The sequence below is a fragment of the Nycticebus coucang genome, chromosome 21, assembly GCF_027406575.1.
Source record: "Nycticebus coucang isolate mNycCou1 chromosome 21, mNycCou1.pri, whole genome shotgun sequence".
Lineage (NCBI taxonomy): Eukaryota > Metazoa > Chordata > Mammalia > Primates > Lorisidae > Nycticebus > Nycticebus coucang.
The window spans coordinates 36,762,303-36,782,667 of record NC_069800.1 but is presented as its reverse complement, the minus strand read 5'-3'; the positions used below and the strand labels follow the sequence as shown (position 1 = coordinate 36,782,667).

General features: G+C 43.2%; 1 protein-coding gene across 1 annotated transcript; it reads right to left on the bottom strand.

The window, feature by feature from the left end:
* Positions 1-337: 337 nt before the first annotated feature.
* Positions 338-19,138, bottom strand: LOC128573502 (signal-regulatory protein beta-1-like). Its single transcript, XM_053573741.1, has 5 exons — positions 19,076-19,138; positions 6,335-6,518; positions 2,459-2,782; positions 1,310-1,419; positions 338-742 (listed from the first exon to the last, which is right to left on the bottom strand). Exons 1-4 carry the CDS (start codon positions 19,136-19,138, stop codon positions 1,322-1,324), a joined length of 669 nt encoding a protein of 222 aa, XP_053429716.1. The 3' UTR covers positions 338-742; positions 1,310-1,321.
* Between the last annotated feature and the right edge of the window lie 1,227 nt (positions 19,139-20,365).

Below are 20,365 nucleotides of genomic sequence, written 5' to 3'. Positions count from 1 at the left end.
AAATCCCACAAACAGAGTTAAGCACAAAAAATAAAGTTGCAGAATGCTCTGTGCAATAGCATAACATTTATATAAAGTTCCAAACATGCAAGGTAGACTGTATATTGCTTCAGGATTTATATGAATATTCTAAAAGTATTAAATCCTGTTTGAAAGTGATAAGCACCAGATTCAGGACAGTGATTTTTTTAAAGAAATTGAAGAACATAACGAAAAAATGTTAATTTTGCAAAAATAGGAGAGTGGGTTTCTAGATTTTTAAAAAAATATATATTTTCAATACATCTCAGAAGAGAAAAACTGCTTATTCAACCCACCAGCTATTTCAAAATATACATGTGTTGAAATGAAATCATATTTGCAAAAGCCCTGAATAGAGTAAAAACTGCTCTAAAAATTGAGGATTACTCATGATCAGGGGCAGGGTGGAAACTTCTTTTCTTGATCTGTTTGATTCTCTCATGGGTGGAAGCAGAGCCAATTTGCAGCTCAGTACATCAGGGCTGAGATATCCTTGAGTTTGAATAACCAAAGTCCATCCCTGACTCAGCTCCAAAGCTCTGAGGGGAGGGACATCAGGAGGGTGTGTGGAGGGTGGTGTGTCTGCCATAGGGCTGGCAGTGGCAGAGTGAAAGGCAGGGGCCCTGCTACAGGTCTTAGCAGCTTTTTCTCCCCACTTAAGCCCCTTGAAGAGGAGTCCTCTGGAGAAGGCAGGAGGCAGTGTACCACAGGGCATGCAGAGCTGTAGGGAAAAGATTATTCATTCATTTGTTTGTTTATTCATGTATTAATTCCATAAATATTTATTGAGCACCTAGTATGTGGCAGGTACTTTGCTTGGTCTGGTTCACGGCACAGATCAGAAAGAAGCCCCCACAGGCTTCACCCCAACACAGCTTTCTGGGTTCTGAACTCTCTCCTGTGTCCACACTCATCTTTACCACTAGTCAGACCCTCCAAGTTTCTTGGATAGGTTCTGTTAGTTGATTTGATCAATACCTTCCTTATCCATCCCAAAGATACATCATATGAAAAGTGACATATGTTTACTGGGTGGGGGGAACTCCACAGGGTTCCAAGGAATGTAATTTGAAAACCATCCACCTCCAGGGCACTATACAATGCATAGAGTTAGAAGCCTCTGAGAGCTCCAAAAGTCATTTGGAAGAAATGAGAGAGTTCACAGCCTTCTCTTGAGGTTGGATCACCCCTGGGGGCACTGAGTGACTGTATGGGCTTACCCTGGCCTCCTCTTTCCAGTCCATGACCGTGGCTGTGACCTAAGGACTAAGGCTTATCCCAAACTCACCAGTCACAGGTTCTACTTCCTGTAGATGTAGGTAACTGTGACACTTATCACCAGCAGCACCTTGAGGCCCAGGAGGAAAGCCACAAAGAGAAGGGCAGGCATCTCTGGACCTAAATGTCAGGAAGCAGAAGGAGCCACCAAATCAGGCTCCGTGAGTTTAAAGGTTCTCACTGAGGCTACATAGCCAGGAAATCCCAGAGCCTGCAACTTGCACCATTCTACCTGATTCCAAGCCTCTGTGTCTTTCCTACACTTAGCTCTCTCTTAGAAAATAGATTACCTTGAACTGTGAGTATCACCTTGAATTTGGCTCAACAAACACTGATTTGGGAACATAACATATACCAGCCAATGTGCCAGGCTTCAGATACAAACCTGAATGTAATTGTCTCCACGTCCCCAAGGTCTTGTGGTTATTTACTGTGACCTTGCTACAATCTTAGGAATTTGGTGTCTTTGGCACCATTTTATAGATGAGTAAACTGAGGCTCTAAGAGGATAACTGGCTCAGGTGCCTAAGTTTACACAACCACAAATACTAAAAACTAAATTTTAAATGTTACCTGAATTCAAATAATAGTAACAGTAACTGACATTTATTGTAGATAATATGCAGACTAATATGTAGAGTTTATACGTATTCATTCATTTAATCCTCATACAGACTATGAATTGGAAGCCTTTATTAGACCCTCTCTACAGATGAGCAAACTGAAACATGGAGAGTTAGGAAACTGTGCAAGAATTAAATGGAAAAGCCTGTCTAAGACCACAGCGGATATCATGCAGCCCCCTTTGTGGTGCAGACAATTTTTATGTACAGGCAAGTTCACTTCCATACTACTTTAAACAAGAAAGCCTTGCTGACAATCCTTGCCCAATCACCAGTAAGTGAACACACCAGGATGGACTCTCTCTTGGGACTTTTCAAGGAGGTTGAGCCAGGATGCCACTCTTTCCTCGGAAATGAAAGAAACTTTCAGCATGGCTACATATAAAGGAAGCCACCAGCCAGAAATCATACTGGTTATTTGTGGAAATCACAGACTTGGACGAGATCTCAATAATAATCAAGCTTCCCCTTCTCCCGTGCTTCTGGAATCCACTCAGGATACAGAGTATCTGTGGGAGAAGAAGCAGTGAACCTACCTGGGCTCCCAGTGGGCTTGTACGTGGGGCTGGCTGCTGTGGACAGTATGAGTTTGGCCCGGACGGGAGGCTGCATCTCATGCTGCACCACACAGGTGAGCACGTGCTCAGACCCCTGTACCAACGCATTCACCAGCAAGACTTCTAAGGTGTAGGACCCATCGTTATTCTTCTTGGGCACGGGCTGGTCAGCTTCTTTGAGCATTTGGCAGTTATTCAGCCAGGTGAGATGCACAGTCTGTGGATAGAATCTCTGCACGTGGCGGGTAGCTGTCACCAAGCTGAAGGAGGTGGAAGCCTGAGACACTGTCACCTGAGGAGGAACTGGCAAAATCAAGAGAAAGCAGGCAATTACTGTGGGAGCCTGAGAGGTCCGTGAGGATGGAGTCATCTGCCCATGGCCTAGGCCAGGGCCTGCCACAGGGGAAGATTTAGGTATTGGTTAACAGATGCATGCATAGGAAATACAGGGCTGAATGAGCATGTGAATGCATGTGAGTGAATGCATGGGTGGATGGAAAAATGATTGGGATTGATGAAAGCCATCCTAATCTTTCTTTTCTTTTTCACTTTGGCCTTTAAAGATAAAAAAGATGAGGTATGAATTCTATCGAAGAAGCTACAAATCATTTGGATCATTTCTGTGGTTAAATAATTCTACGATCTGAAGATTCATAGACTCTAAGTCTTAAAATCCATGATACTAAGATTTGACAGAGGAAAGAACTTCAGAACTTTAAGAACTTTTAGAGAGGTTAAGTAACTTACCCCGGTCACAAGTAGCAAAACTGAGATTATACTAGAAATAGTATGTTTTACCTTTATGCTCTTCTGACACCTGGATCATAAGGCTATAAGCATTTATTATTCTACACTTCCAAAATTATGATTACTGACTTTTGAAATTTTTTCAACCAGGTTTGCAGCTATGCAATAGAATGTATTCACAATGAGAAAAGCTGGAGACATTGTGATTTTATAAAACATGAAATATTTCAATACACTTCATATGAACAGACAATACAGAGCAGCTCTAAAGTAAAGGCTGAAGGATATAGATTCTGGTCCCTGAGGTGACAACACAGCTGACTGCAGACCGTGTACAAGTCGCTTTCCCTCTCTTTCCAAGACTCGTGAAATAGCCTCTAAGGTCGGATCAAGTCTCGGTGGGTCTAGTTAAGACAGATATCAGCTCTTGGTCTAGGGTGCAAAGAGTAACCCCTTATGTATTAAGCCTATGACCCCAAAATACCTTTTGCTCCCCCTTAACCCACCCAGATTTATAAAATCCTATAAATGCTGCTGTGAATGGGTTGGACAGCCAAGGCCACCGTCTGAGAAGCCTACTCTCTGTGTTCAGTCATGCCCTTTCAACCCATAGCTCAGCACAGGGATCTCATCAGCAAAGAGCAAGATTCGAGAAGGGAGCCCCCAGATGTTAAAGGCCTGATAACTAGGGTGGTGCCCATGGAGAACAGGCTAGGGTGAGATGCCACCAGAGCTCCTCCCACTCTACGGTGTCTGAGGGCAGGAGCAGGAGGACAGAGGCCTGGGTACAGCAGATGACAACTGTTTGAATGTACTGAATAGCAGTATTTGAGGCAGCATGTGCACACATTTTCTTATTTAATTCTCACAAAACCACATAATGTAAACACCGAAAGCTATTGGGTATTGGGGGTGGAGGACACCACTTAGAAGGGGCCCATACAGAATCAGGCCCCAATCTTATAGAAATTGTCAAAAAGGAATTGGATGAAAGTTCATCTTAAAAAGCATTCTGATTATAAAAATAATTTTATCTAATTTATATTTTATGTAAATATAGAATATCATTGCAACTGTGCACTAACTCTTAGGAGAAACAAGTGTTAGGAGGGGAAGGAAGCTGTCATAATTTTTCCTTCCAGGCTAATACTATAGTACCAACAAATCTTCCATTTCCAATCTCACATTACCAGCACAATCATTTAAAGGTAATTTTGAAAATGTATTTGAAATTATTTGAGTGTTCTATCCATTTTCACAGGGGCCTCTTTTAATCAAAGTGTCCTCTTTTGATGTGCTCACAATACCATTATCATCACAGATTTTTTTTTCTTCTTCTTCCATTTTTAACTGCTCAAAGGCTTTGCTTGGAGTCCCAGTAGTTTCCCCAAATCATTTGCATCAACTTATTGAAATAGAACTGTTGCAAGGTCTCCAATTGCACTTTGCAGTGGATGTGAATTCTATCAGACCAGTGTGGTCTGATGTTTTCCACACTTCAATCACAGAAAGACTTTTCTCCTATAGCAAAAGATTTCTGGGATCCACACCAGCACCCCCATCGCCTGACCTCAGGACAGTGGTGTTGGACAATTCCATTCACTCTGAGTCCCACCTTGAACTACCAAAACATCTTTCCACTTCTCTGCCTTGGATTTCTCTAGAGCCATGAAATGCTATCTAATCCATGTTGGCACATCCCAACCTTCCCTCTGTCAGGGCCAAATTCTGAGGCATAGTCTACACAGTTTACTGAGTTACTCAGAGGGTCCCCAGCTTAGTGACTCACCCTGTCTTGGTTGTCCCCTTCCCTGTCTCTCTCTCCCTGCTCCCTGATCCCAACCTCTCAGTATCACCTCCCACCACCCACCCCCATGTCCTGGTTCCAGACTCTGCTCTCAAGTGAACCCAAATGAAGATCCCTGCAGAGATGTTTCTATGACAGCAGACACAATCTGAGATACACCAAGTGTTGAGTAGAGAGGGGGTTTGAGTGGGAGCTAATTTTATAAGTAATCAGTTGATTTGTGTGTATTTCTACAGCTTTTGCTTCTCTGCACAATTGTCCTACCTCCAGGAAATGACATCATAAACATTCAGATAAGGGGAAGCCCCTGAGCTAACATTTTCCTATTTTATAGCCAAGGACACTAAAGTTAGGACAACACAAGCAACTTGCAAGAGATCCCGCAGCTGGGAAATAGAGCAGAGTTGGAAGCTGGAATTCAGGCCCAGGTCTTTCACTCGCCAACTGTACAACATTGGGAGCGTTCACTTCTTTGAACCTCAGTTTCCTTCTGTAAGCCACGAATGGCACAAACAGTATGGGAAGTTGGACACATTGAATAAGTCAACCCACATCAATGTGCGTGACTGCCTGCCTACCATGCTCATTCAAAACATTAATATCGGTATTTCATATCCACACAATAAAAGGATGTGTTTGCTTTCATGATGACAGCATACTTATTCCCCTATTTTGCAGATAAGAAAATGAATATATTTTGTAAAACTCATTCTGTAGAAAATCCAATATACATTTAAGGAATTAATTTTACTGCTGTGCAGCCTTAGACCACTCACTTGTCTTCTCTGGGTTTTAGAGTTGTCATTACAATGGGGTGATTATGAAGATACCTTCTAGCCATGATATCTAATGACCTCACTGAATTTGCACATCTCCCAAGCTTTGGTCCAATCCAAGAAAATCAATGAAAAAATCAGGCTTATATGCAGGTTTAGGTAATAATTGAAAAACATCAAGATCCCTAAAATTTAGAAGTTCGTAAAATCCTTCAAATCTTCTTCAGATAAAATAATCATAATAAAATTAAATTTCCAGAAGATAAATATTCTGCTTCCATTTCACAGATGATAGAGGTGAGTTCTGAGAGGTAGTGAATAATAACAATAATAATAATTGTTAACACCACAACAATTGCCATTTCTGATTGGTTAGTATGAGCAAAGCACTGGGTTAAGTACTTTACAGGTATTATTTCATCGAATCCTTGGCACAGCCAGGTGAGAGTTGTGCCATTTTTCCATGAGGATATCAAGGCTCAGAGAGGTTGCAGTGCCTTAGTCATGTGAAGAGAAAGATCTTACCACGGAGGTACTGCTCCAGGCCAATGGTTTTCCGGAAAACCACTGTTGACTTGTGCTGCACATGGAAAATGACATTGGAGAACACATCATCTTCCTTCAGTGGGACCAACACACTACTTGTCACATTGTAGGTGTGTCCATCATGGTAGATGCTGGTCTGGGACTTTGGGAGCTCCCGTTTGTTCTTAAGCCAGGTCACGGTAATGTGACATATGGAGAATCCAGACGATGTGTACATCAGTTGAATGTTTGTGCCGGGCTCAGAGCGCTGAAGGGGGCCTTGTGAATGGTAAGAGTGGGCACTCTTGCCTGCAGGGAGAGACTTCCCATCAGAGGGAAGAGGTGCCAAATTCCAGTGTGAACAAATCCTCAGCATCTACATCAAGAATCCCATTGCTCTACTCAAACTAAGCAGGGTTGGGGGCAGGCAGAGAGGCTACTGGGCAGGCAATAAGCCAGTGCACAAAGCACTATGGGGGTTTGGATGAAGAAGTGAACATCTGTTGAGAGATTCAAAAATAATTTCATAAAGAAAGTGGCTTTATGGATAGGACCTGGAGGATGCAAGGATTTTAAAAGATGGAGATGGGCTAGCAAACTGTGGTACATGTATATCACGGAATATTATGCAGCCTTAAAGAAAGATGGAGAAAAACGGAGCAAGATGGCGGCTGAGTAATAGCTTCCCTGCAACTGGGCATGGTGAGTCTGGGGAGATAAGACTCCAGGCATCTCTGGCTGGTGGGATCTGCTTATAATCATCCCTTTGAGGATACAGGGAGTCAGCAAGGACCCCAAGAGGAGGACAAAAACAGTGGAAAACTGGCAAGTGGTTGCATGTGTTCGATCGACCTAATCCCGCCGGCAACCATAAGTACAAGCACCAGTGAGACTCCAAACCGGAAAGGCCTTACCTGTGAACTGTTTCAGTGTTTTTGGACTTGGCACTCAGTTGAACTGCTTTGGGGAGAGCTTGAGCAGGAGTGTGGAGAACTTTGGGCATTGTCTAGGGCCCCAGACTGAGCCGCCGACCTGGGCTGCAGGGAGCATTGTGAGAGAACTGCCCTGGAAAGCTCCGCCCTCAGGGTCCCAGAGCAAGGATGGGGTGGGAGCTAGTAACCTAGTGACTGAGCAGCCTAAAGGCAGGGACTGAGCTGCCTTACAGCCTTAACCCTTAGGGGCAGAGTGAGACTGGTTTTGGCACACTGGAGCCTCGGGCTGTTGCCCTGGGTAGAGTGCCATGACATCACAGCTCATAGCAACCTCAAACTCCTGGGCTTGGCACCGCGCAGACCTCCATAAGAGCTGCGCTGCGACCCCCGACCTGCAACCTGTGCCCGCCGGGCTTCCGCATGCTCTGACCAAAAACTGCAGGAGCCGCGCAACCCCGCATCCTCCCTCCTGTATCCTCCCTGCCTCCACACTGGCCCCCTCGTCTGGCCAGGGATACTGGTAGCCACATGCCCTCTGGAGCACTCCCTGCCTCTGCGCAGAGCCCTTCTCCTGGCCAGGGACTGCTGGAGCCTTGGGCAATCTGTGCCAAAGTCACTGAGCTCCAGGCACTCCCAGAACCGTGCGCAGCACCTCCCGTCCTGTAGCTGGATCCAGGTGTGTCACATGCCGGAGCTGCTTCCACAACCAGAACTCCCTAGCTGGGTCAGCCCCAAATGAACTACACAAGGTCACTCCCTACAAAGATCCAGCAACAATAGAGTGATCCCACTGGGGCCTACTCTTGGAGAGACACCTCCTCAACTCTGAGGACGGCCAGAGGCAACAGTGAAAAACAATCATGAGGTGAAATCAACAGAAAAACTCTGGCAATATGAATAATCATAGTAGATCAACTCCCCCAAGGATCAATGGGGCAGATACAGCACAAGATCCCATGCACAAACAAATAGCTGAGATGTCAGAAATCGAATTCAGAATCTGGATAGCACATAAGATCAAATTAGAATTCCAAGCAGTAACCCAAAAGATATCTCAAGAATTCAATGAGTTCGAAGAACAAATGACCAAAGATTTTGACACATTGAGACAAGAAGTTGCAGCCCTCAAAGATCTGAGAAACACAGTAGAATCCCTCAGTAACAGAATGGAGCAAGCAGAAGAAAGTATTTCTGACATTGAAGACAAAGCTTTCGAATGCTCCCAAACACTCAAAGAGGAAGAGAAATGGAGGGCAAAAACAGATCACTCTCTCAGAGAGCTCTGGGATAATTCGAAGAAAACCAATATTCATCTCATAGGGATCCCCGAAAGCGATGAAGTGGCTTCAGAAGGCACAGAATCTCTTCTCCATGAGATTATGAAGGAGAACTTTCCAGACATGCGAAGAGAATCTGAAATTCAGATAGCAGAAAATTTCAGAACTCCAGCATGACTCAACCCAAATAAGACATCCCCCAGACACATCATAATAAATTTCACTAAAGTTAATATGAAGGAGAAAATTCTGAAAGATGCCAGATGAAAGAAAACCATTACCTACAAGGGGAAGAATATTAGAATAACTGCAGATATCTCTGCTGAAACCTTTCAAGCTAGAAGGGGATGGTCATCGACTTTTAATCTCCTAAAACAAAATAACTTTCAACCCAGAATCCTGTACCCAGCTAAACTGAGTTTCATTTATGATGGAGAAATTAAATACTTCAATGACATTCACATGTTGAAGAAATTTGCCATAACTAAACCAGCTCCCCAGGATATTCTCAGACCTATCCTCCATAAAGACCAGTGTAATCCTCCACCACAAAAGTAAACCCACCCAGAAAATTTTGATCAAATTCCAACTTCCACAGTCGCCAAAGGATTAAAAATGTCCACTGGACTCTTGAAAGGCTTATCAATATTCTCAATTAATGTGAATGGTTTAAACTGTCCTCTAAAGAGGCACAGGTTGGCTGACTGGATACAAAAACTCAAGCCAGATATCTGCTGCATACAAGAATCGCATCTTACATTAAAAGACAAATATAGACTCAAGGTGAAGGGATGGTCATCTATACTCCAGGCAAATGGAAAGCAGAAAAAAGCAGACATTGAAATTGTGTTTGCCGATGCAATAGGCTTTAAACCAACCAAAACAAGAAAGGCTAAGGATGGACACTTCATATTTGTTAAAGGTAATACTCAATATGATGAGATCTCAATTGTTAATATTTATGTACCCAACCAGAACACACCTCAATTTATAAGAGAAACTCTAACAGACGTGAGCAACTCAATTTCCTCCAGTTCCATAGCAGTTGGAGATTTTAACACCCCTTTAGCAGTGTTGGATAGATCCTCCAAAAAGAAGCTAAGCAAAGAAATTTTAGATTTAAACTCAACCATTCAACATCTGGACTTAACAGACATCTACAGAACATTTCATCCCAACAAAACTGAATACACATTCTTCTCACCAGCCCACGGAACATACTCCAAAATTGACCACATCCTAGGCCACAAATCTAACCTCAGCAAATTCAAAAACATAGAAATTATTCCTTGCATCTTCTCAGACCATCATGTAATAAAAGTTGAACTCAGTAACAACAGGAACCTGCATACCCATACAAAAACATGGAAGCTAAACAATCTTATGATGAAGCATAGATGGGTTATAGACGAGATTAAGAAGGAAATTACCAAAGTTTTGGAACAAAACAACAATCAAGACACAAATTACCAGAACCTCTGGGATACTGCAAAGGCAGTCCTAAGAGGGAAATTTATAGCACTGCAAGCCTTCCTTAAGAAAACAAAAAGAGGGCGGCGCCTGTGGCTCAAGGGGTAGGGCGCCGGTCCCATATGCCAGAGGTGGCGGGTTCAAACCCAGCCCCGGCCAAAAAAAAAAAAAAAAAAGAAAACAAAAAGAGAGGAAGTTAATAATTTAATGGGACATCTCAAGCAACTGGAGAAGGAAGAACACTCCAACCCCAAACCCAGCAGAAGAAAAGAAATAACCAAAATCAGAGCAGAACTAAATGAAATTGAAAACAAAAGAATTGTACAACAGATCAATAAATCCAAAAGTTGGTTTTTTGAAAAGATCAATAAAATAGATAAAACTTTGGCCAACCTAACCAGGAAAAAAAGAGTAAAATCTCTAATTTCATCAACCAGAAATGGTAATGATGAAATAACAACAGAACCCTCAGAAATTCAAAAAATCCTTATCGAATACTACAAGAAACTCTACTCTCAGAAATATGAAAATCTGAAAGAAATCCACCAATACCTGGAATTACGCCACCTACCAAGACTTAGCCAGAATGAAGTGCAAATGTTGAATAGGTCTATATTAAGTTCTGAAATAGCATCAACTATACAAAATCTCCCTAAAAAGAAAAGCCCAGGACCAGATGGCTTTTGGTCAGAATTCTACCAAACCTTTAAAGAAGAACTAGTACCTATACTACTAAAACTCTTCCAAAATATAGAAAAAGAAGGAATATTACCCAACACATTCTACGAAGCAAGCATCACCTTGATCCCCAAACCAGGGAAAGACCCAACAAGAAAAGAAAATTATAGACCAAATCACTAATGAATATTGATGCTAAAATACTCAATAAGATCCTAACAAACAGAATCCACCAACACATCAAAAAAATTATACACCATGACCAAGTCAGATTTATCCCAGGGTCTCAAGGCTGGTTCAATATACGTAAATCTATAAATGTAATTCAGCACATAAACAAACTAAAAAATAAGGACCATATGATTCTTTCAATTGATGCAGAAAAAGCTTTTGATACTATACAGCATTTCTTCATGATCAGAACACTTAAGAAAATTGATATAGAAGGGACATTTCTTAAACTAATAGAGGCCATCTACGGCAAACCCACAGCCAATATCGTATTGAACGGAGTTAAATGGAAATCATTTCCACTTAGATCAGGAACCAGGCAAGGTTGCCCATTGTCTCCATTGCTCTTTAACATTGTAATGGAAGTTTTAGCCATTGCAATTAGGGAAGAAAAGGCGATCGAAGGTATCCACATAGGGTCAGAAGAGATCAAACTTTCACTCTTCGCAGATGATATGATCGTATATCTGGAAAACACTAGGGATTCTACTACAAAACTTTTAGAAGTGATCAAGGAATACAGCAGTGACTCAGGCTACAAAATCAACACTCATAAATCTGTAGCCTTTATATATACCAACAATAACCAAGCTGAAAAAACAGTCAAGGACTCTATTCCTTTCACAGTAGTGCCAAGGAAGATAAAATATTTGGGAGTATACCTAACAAAGGACGTGAAAGATCTCTACAAAGAGAACTATGAAACTTTAAGAAAAGAAATAGCTGAGGAGGCGGAGCAAGATGGCGGCCGAGTAACAGCTTCCTTGCATCTGGGCACCGTGAGTCTGGGGAGATAGGACTCCAGGCATCTCTGGCTGGTGGGATCTGCCTATCATCACCCCTGTGAGGATACAGGGAGTCAGTGAGAGACTTCTGGGCCCCAAGAGGAGGACTAAAACAGTGGAAAAACGGCAAGTGGTCGTGTGTGTTCAATCCGTCTGAACCCGCCAGCAACTGTAAATTCAGTAGCAGCTAGACTGCAAACCAGAAAGGCCTTACCTGTGAACTGTTTTGGTGTCTTTGGACTTGGCACACAGTTGAACTGCCTTGGGGAGAGCCTGAGCGGGAGTGCGGAGAAATTTGGCCGTTGTCTAGGGCCCCAGTCTGAGCCGCTAATAGTGTTTGGCTGTGGGTCACAGGGAGCCATTGTGAGCGATCTGCCCTGGCAAGCTCGGCCCTCAGGGTCGCAGAGCTAGAGTCGGGTGGGAGCTGGTAACCCAGCGACCGAGTAGCCTAAGGGTGGAGTCTGAGCCACCTTGCAGCCCTAACCCTCAGGGGCACACTGGGTAAGTGGATAGCCACTTCAGCAGTGATTCCAGCGACAAGCACTTTCCTGGGAAAGCTTCTGCTCAGCAAGTTTACAAGTTCAAAGTGCCTTTTAAGTGGGCTGAAGAGAGATTTAGGGTGTCTACCTGCTGGGGTTTGAGAAATCAGCAGCCTCCAGTCGTATCAGAACTGTGATTAACATCTCATACCCCAGAAGACCATGTGTTGCCCAGACAATATTCAATAACATATACATACTGCTTTGTTTTTGGTTGTGTTTTTTTTTGTTTTTGTTTTTGTTTTGGGGGGGGGGTTGGTTGTTTTTTTTGTTTGTTTATTTTGATGTTGTTGATGTTGTTTTGTTTTTTAAGTTCAACCTTTTCCATACAGATCCTTTTTCTTTCTCAATTTTTCTAGTTTAATTATAATTTTCCATTGCTGCCTTTTTCAATAACTATAACTTCATTTTTGCTAGTGTTTCTACTGCTATTATTTGGTTTTTTCACCCAATTTTATCCCGTAAAGTTTTCTGTTTGCTTGTTTTGGTTTGATTTATAGCATTTTTGTCTTTCCTCTCTACTTGGTGGAGGTGGGGTACTGTGTCTGATCAGGTTAGCAAAGAGCTGCTGACCTCAAGGGAACCACCCAACTGGGCACCCCCAGAAGGTGGGTTTTTTTTAAGGTTGTGTCAAAGTACCCTACTGTACATCTATATTGCTCTGTCTCCCTCTTTCTGTGCCTCTCTTCTTTTTTTCAATATTCCTTTTACCCACCCCTCTCCTTTCTCTATTTTTCTTTTTTTTTTTCTTATCGCTCGGTCCTCCTTTCTTTCATCCCTTTTTTGCTCTTCAACCTTCTCACCCTTCTGGTCTGGTAACCCTTAGTCCACAGGCACGAGAACTTAAAGAGCAAGAGGAAGTAAAAGGAAAATTAGGGCAAGGAAACAGATAAAAGAAATCACTCATGAGGAAGAATCAGCAGAAAACTCCAGGCAACATGAAGAACCAGTCCAGAACAACCCCTCCAAGGGACCATGAGGTAGCTACTGCAGAGGATTCCACCTATAAAGAAATGTTAGGAATGACAGAAAGGGAATTTAGAATACATATGTTGAAAACAATGAAAGAAATGATGGAAACAATGAAGGAAACTGCTAATAAAGTGGAAAATAACCAAAAGGAAATCCAAAAACAGAATCAAATAAGAGATGAACGATATGAAGAATATAAAAAGAATATAGCAGAGCTGAAGGAACTGAAACAGTCAATTAGGGAACTTAAAGATGCAATGGAAAGTATCAGCAACAGGTTAGACCATGCAGAAGAAAGAATTTCAGAGGTAGAAGACAAAGTTCTTGAGATAACCCAGATAGTAAAAGAGGCAGAAAAGAAGAGAGAGAAAGCAGAATGGTCACTGTCAGAATTATGGGACTTTATGAAGCATTCCAACATACGAGTTATAGGAATTCCAGAAGGGGAAGAAGAATGCCCCAGAGGAATGGAAGCCATTCTAGAGAATATTATAAAAGAAAATTTCCCAAATATCACCAAAGATTCTGACACACTGCTTTCAGAGGGATATCGGACCCCAAGTCACCTCAACTCTAACCGAGCTTCTCCAAGACACATTGTGATGAACCTGTCCAAAGTCAAGACAAAAGAAAAGATTCTGCAAGCTGCCAGGAGTAAGCGCCAGTTGACCTACAGGGGCAAATCCATCAGCGTGACCACAGACTTCTCTAATGAAACTTTCCAAGCAAGAAGACAATGGTTATCTACCTTTAATCTACTTAGAACAATTTCCAGCCCAGAATTCTGTACCCTGCTAAGCTAAGTTTAAAAATTGACAGAGAAATCAAATCATTTACGGATATACAAACATTAAGGAAATTCGCCACAACAAGACCAGCTCTACAGGAAATACTTCAACCTGTTCTGCACACTGACCACCACAATGGATCAGCAGCAAAGTAAGAACTCAGAAATTAAAGGACAGAACCTAACCTCCACACTGATGCAAAAGATAAAACTAAGCAATGGACTCTCACCAAATAAGACGAATAGAATACTACCACACTTATCAATTATCTCAATAAATGTTAATGGCTTGAATTCCCCACTGAAGAGACATAGATTGGCTGACTGGATTAAAAAACACAAGCCATCCATTTGCTGTCTGCAAGAAACACACCTGGCTTCAAAAGACAAATTAAAGCTCCGAGTCAAGGTTTGGAAGACAATTTTTCAGGCAAATGGAATTCAGAAGAAAAGAGGAGTTGCAATCTTATTTTCAGATACATGTGGATTTAAAGCAACTAAAGTCAAAAAAGACAAAGATGGTCACTTTATATTGGTCCAGGGAAAAATACAACAAGAAGACATTTCAATTCTAAATATTTATGCACCCAATTTAAATGCTCCCAGATTCTTGAAACAGACCTTACTCAGTTTGAGCAATATGATATCTGATAATACCATAATAACAGGGGATTTTAACACTCCTCTTACACAGCTGGACAGATCCTCTAAGCAGAAATTAAACAAAGATATAAGAGATTTAAATGAGACCCTAGAACAACTGTGCTTGAACAATTGCAATCAGTGTAACCTGGCTTATTGTACCCTCAATGAATCCCCAACAATAAAAAAAAAAGAAATAGCTGAAGATGTTAACAAATGGAAAAACATACCATCCTCATGGCTGGGAAGAATCAACATTGTTAAAATGTCTATACTACCCAAAGCAATATATAATTTTAATGTAATTCCTATTAAAACTCCATTGTCATATTTTAAAGATCTTGAAAAAATAATGCTTCATTTTATATGGAATCAGAATAAACCTCGAATAGCCAAAAGATTAATCAGCAATAAAAACAAAGCTGGAGGAATCACGCTACCAGACCTGAGACTGTATTATAAATTGATAGTGATCAAAATAGCATGGTACTGGCACAAAAACAGAGTAGATGTCTGGAACAGAATAGAGAACCAAGAGATGAATCCAGCTACTTACCGCTATTTGATCTTTGACAAGCCAATTAAAAACATCCAGTGGGGAAAAGATTCCCTATTTAACAAATGGTGCTGGGTAAACTGTCTGGCAACCTGCGTGATACCATGAGGATGGACCTAAGCCTCAGTTTGCTCATCTGTGAAATGGAAAACAAGAGGTCCCACATCTAGGATTGCAGGGACCACTCAGTGAGTTAGGGAATAGCTCATGAACAAGGCAGGTTGACATGGGTGCTTGATTTTTGCCACGTGGTGTCAGCAGGTGTCGGCCTCCTTCTAAACTGCTGTGGTCCCTGCAGTTTCCTTGTGGGGCCCTGAAATCAGCTTCAGAACTTAGCTCCTACAGAATGTAACCCCTAATCCCTGTGGAAAAAGCAATGGGATTTTTTTTGAAACAGTCTCACCTTGGTAGAGCGCCATGCCATGGCATCATAGCTCACAGCAACCTCAAACTCTTGGGCTCAACTGATCCTTTTGCCTCAGCCTCCCAAGTGGCTGGGAAGCAATGGGATTCTTTTTTTTTTTTTAATTTATTTATTTTTATTGTTAAATCCTAGCTGTGTACATTAGTGCAATCAAGGGGTACAATGTGCTGGTTTCATATACAATCTGAAATATTCTCATCAAACTGTTCAACATAGCCTTAATGGCATTTTCTTAGTTACTGTATGTAGGCATTTGTATTCTGCATTTAGTAAGTTTCGCCTGTACCCATTCTAAGATGCACTGTTGGTGTGGCCCCACCCATTACCCTTCCTCCACCCTGACTTACCCCCTCCCTTCCCCTTCCTTGGCCCTTTCCCCATATTCTTGTGCTATAGTTGGGTTATAGCCTTCATATGAAAGCTGTAAATTAGCTTCATAGTAGGGCTGAGTAATTGGATACTTTTTCTTCCATTCCTGAGATACTTTGCTAAGAAGAATATGTTCCAGCTCCATCCATGTAAACATGAAAGAGGTAAAGTCTCCATCTTTCTTTAAGGCTGCATAATATTCCATGGTATACATGTACCACAATTTGCTAGTCCATTCGTGGGTCGATGGGCACTTGGGCTTCTTCCATGATTTAGCAATTATGAATTGGGTTGCAATAAACATTCTGGTACAGATGTCTTTGTTATATTGTGATTTTTGGTCTTCTTGGTATAAACCTAGTAAAAGAATTATAGGATCAAATGGCAGGTCTATTTTTAGGTCTCTAAGTATTCTCCAAACATCCTTCCAGAAGTATTAGTGTACATTCCCACCTGCTGACACCACGTGGCAAAAATCAAGCACCCATGTCAACCTGCCTTGTTCATGAGCTATTCCCTAACTCACTGAGTGGTCCCTGCAATCCTAGATGTGGGACCTCTTGTTTTCCATTTCACAGATGAGCAAACTGAGGCTTAGGTCCACAGCTAGTCAGTGGCAGAGGTGGGATTCTCAGCCAGGCAGTCAGGCCCTGGGATCTGTTCCCCTGACCACCACTCAGCCCTGTCCTCTGGCCCTGTAAAGGGAAGAGCACCTCACTGCTCAGAGGCTATGTTGTGGAGAAGAGGTCAGCTGCACAGGCTTTGGGTTCCACTCAACCCAAGCTTGCATTCCCAACTTCTGCACTGGAACCAGAACAACTTAACACTCTAAGCCTCAGTTTCCTCATCTGTGGAATGAGAATGAGTCTTAATTCACAGAGTTAAGAAATGAAGTCAACTGGCTTCTGTGGAATATGTGGCACACAAAAGCACTATAAATGAGAGCTGTCAGCATCGTACACTCACTGTCATGACCCAAGGAATCATATTTTTAATGTTAACAGAGAAAGAAAAAGCTCAGAGAGGGCTTATGACTCATCCAAGGGCCTCATAGTGAACGGAACTGACTTTGAAGCCTGGGAGTTCTGACTCCAAGTTAAGGGCCTGTTTTTGTTACATCACAGCTGCCTCTACTTCTTCATGGGGGGCCCTGCATGAATCAGTGGTCTTTAACACTGTCCCACTTTGAGCATAGCTCTGGGCTAGGTGCTATGCAGACTGCAAAAGTCATTGCAAAGCACTTACTGTGGGCCCTGTTGTCCAGATGGCAGGCAGGAGTCAAGGAAAGGGGTCTTCACCAGGGCCCCTCAAAGTGGGAATAGCAATTGCCATTGCACAGACGAGCACACTCCAAAAGGGAATTGCTTTGCCTGAGGTCATATAGCTGGGTAGTGACAGCCCTGCTTGGGACCCTGATCTGTTTGACTACAAAGTTGCCACCTGCAAACATAAGAGCCAGTCCCTGGTGTAAGGAAGTGAGAGTCTCATCACGGAGGAAGACGTAAATGGCAGAAAACCCCAGGCTCCAGGCTTTCCCCGCAGGATGAAGTACCAATTGTGAGACTTGAATAGTGTTAGAGACAGATAATGCCCACACTGTTCAGGAAGAAATAAACATCAGAAATAGAACATTTACGATTGATATTTGAGAAAAGACTTGAGATAACACTAAGGTTTGTATTCTCAGGCAGGATAGGAGAGAAAAATGCAGAAAAACTTACTGAATTTGTGAACAGAGATAGCCCTGCATTCTAATCCCAGCTCTGCTATTTGAGGCCTCTGAGACCTTGATCCCTGCAGGGCTCTCCAGCTCTCTCATAGGATCAGATAACCTATGTGCTCTGTGGGTACTCTGCGGGGGCCAGCCAGTAGGAACAGAGGCACGGGGTAGGCGAGCCCACGGAGGCTTTTATGGGCCAGGTTGGGGAGAGACCCCTTCAAGGGTCCATTAACACCCAACAGAAAGAGGCTTGAATGCCAGGAAAGGAGGGGCAGCCCTTTCTTCTGCAGGCCCCGGTGCCGGTGCCGCAAAGCTGCACAGGGGATCCAGAGAATCAAAAGGATGCTGGCAGGGGGCTAATCCTGCTGTATGCAGGTGAAGGAGAAAAAAATAAGACAGAGAGGAAAAAACTCAGCGTGAGTCAATAAATACCGCACTTGCTTTTCATCCAAAGGGGCCCATTTCGAGTTTTTCCACCCAGACCTGTCTATCCTGCTGGGTGAACGGTTTTTTTTTTTTTCCTTATTTCTGATGGATGACAAGAAAAAAAAAAAAAAAGGAGCGTGAAGAAAAAGAGCATGTTAAAGCGAAGTGGGATCATTCCCCCTGAGGGTCCCGCAGCAGCCAAATAAAGGCCAATTCTGTCAGGAGAGAGAAAACGCAGGGTGGAAGGCCCTGTTAGGAAGACGGTCTGTTTCTGCCACACACACCCTTTCTCCGGTGGTGACCAGGGCTGTAAGACACTTGCACAGACAAGGACAGCCACGCTTCCCGCGGAAGCCACTCCATGTGGCTCTGGATAACGGGATTAGCCAGGTTTGTCCACGCCTGACCGATCTTAACACACCCTCCTCTGTCCACTCCACCGTCCATCCACCTCAGGGCCAGTAATTCATTCTCCCAAACTGATCGATCCCAGCCCAACTTGCTGCCCGCTGGTCCCAACTGCCGGCGGGCAGCGCCCCCTTGTGGAGAAAATTATCTGAGGCCACAGCTGGGACAGGGAGGGAGAAGAGATTAGGAGACAGTGGAGAGGAGGTGCTGCACCCACCCTATGAATTCTGGACTCCCCTCAAAGTTGACTTCCAGAAACTGCCAGTGAACCAATCTTGGTTAATAGTTTTCCTAGACGGAATTTTGGTGCCCAGCAGTCCTTGATCTCTGCCATTTCTTGCAAGCAAGTGTTAAAGTAGAGAATTCTCAACAAGAAGAGTGCATGGAATTGGGGGTGGGAGCCACTTCTTGTGAAGTGGGGGAGGGGGCACCCTGTCTTCCCTCCCCTTCATCCAGTGCTGCCCTGCCTCTTGGTCCCTCCCCAGCCAGGCTGCCCAGAGGACCTGGGCCTGAGACAGCACCTACCTCTCCCGTGCCTGGGTTCTTGCACTCGCAGGCTGATGTTGGCTTTGACTGGGGGCTGCTCATCCTGGACCACCCAGCAGGCAAACTCGCTCCCCTGCAGTGTGGCTCCATAGAGTATGTCCCCTCAGGGTTTCTGGTAACTGGGGGGATTCCACAGTCTGGACAGTGTGCCCATTCTCCACCCAGGTGAGATGCAGGTGGGGTCACTCTGTCACGCACATGGACATGTGCCCAAGAGGGCCAGGTGGTGATCTTCAGGATGGGGATAACTAGACAGAGGAACAGAAAGTAAGAGCTGGGGGATTCATGTCTCCCTCTCCCTGGGACCAGCCTCAAGATCTCTCACTCTTTTTTTAAGAAATAATTTTTTCTTGTATGCTCAATGTTAAACAAATAGGGCTAAATGTTAATATTCATTAAATATGGGTACATAGGTGTCTGGTATATTCTTTGTAGTTGGAAATATTTCATTAAAATTACTAAAATATATTGCCCCTGACGACAGAGGCTTTATTTTGCTTGTTGTATCCCCAGCAGTGTCTGGCAAACAATGGATAGTCATTGTTTATTGAATGAATAATAAACATTTAAAATAAAAAGCAACAGTAATGATATTAATAGAAAATATTTGGAAAGAGATGCTGAGGCCAGATAATCACAAGAAGATCAAACATCTGTAAGTAACTTACTGTGTGCCAGGCACTGTTCTAGGCACTTTATAAAAAATACCTCATTTAACCTTCTCAGGAAGGTTATGAAGTAGGTCTTAATTTCATCCCCATTTTACAAGGACCTGAGGCATCAAATGGTCAGTAACTAGTAAGATCACACAGCTTGTGAAAGTGGCACAGCTGGATTGAAACCCAGATGGTAGGCCTCTGGGACCTGTGTTTTTAATCACTATCCACGTGATGAGGGTGACAATGAGGAATTTTGGTTCCTTGTTTGTCAAATGGACCTTTAGGTAAAAACCCTGAAAGCCAAGGTTGCCCGGGCCAGCCCCATCCCATGGCACCGCCCTTTTACCTCGGAGCACTTGGGAGAGATTCATGGTCCCTTGCAGGGCCTCTCCAGGGTCCTGTGGGTGACCTTGCAGGTGATCTTGGATGAGACATCTTGTCGGGTCAGTGTCACCCATGCCTTGCTGGTGATGGAAACATTGCCTCCCTTATCAGTTACCAGGTGCTGAGCTGAGGCTGGATGTTCATGACTGTTCTTCAACCAGGTGATATTGAACTCCTGGGAGCCGAAGGGGCCGGCAGTGCAGTTGAAAGGCACCGAATCTCCAGG

Coding starts and splice junctions, on each gene's coding strand:
- LOC128573502 (XM_053573741.1), bottom strand. CDS start 19,138: ATGAGCAGCCCCCAGTCAAAGCCAACATCAGCCTGCGAGTGCAAGAAC. Junction 6,519..19,075: donor AGAACCCAGGCACGGGAGAG/GTAGGTGCTGTC, acceptor ACCTGGCTTAAG/AACAAACGGGAGCTCCCAAA. Junction 1,420..2,458: donor CAAGCCCACTGGGAGCCCAG/GTAGGTTCACTG, acceptor CCTGACATTTAG/GTCCAGAGATGCCTGCCCTT.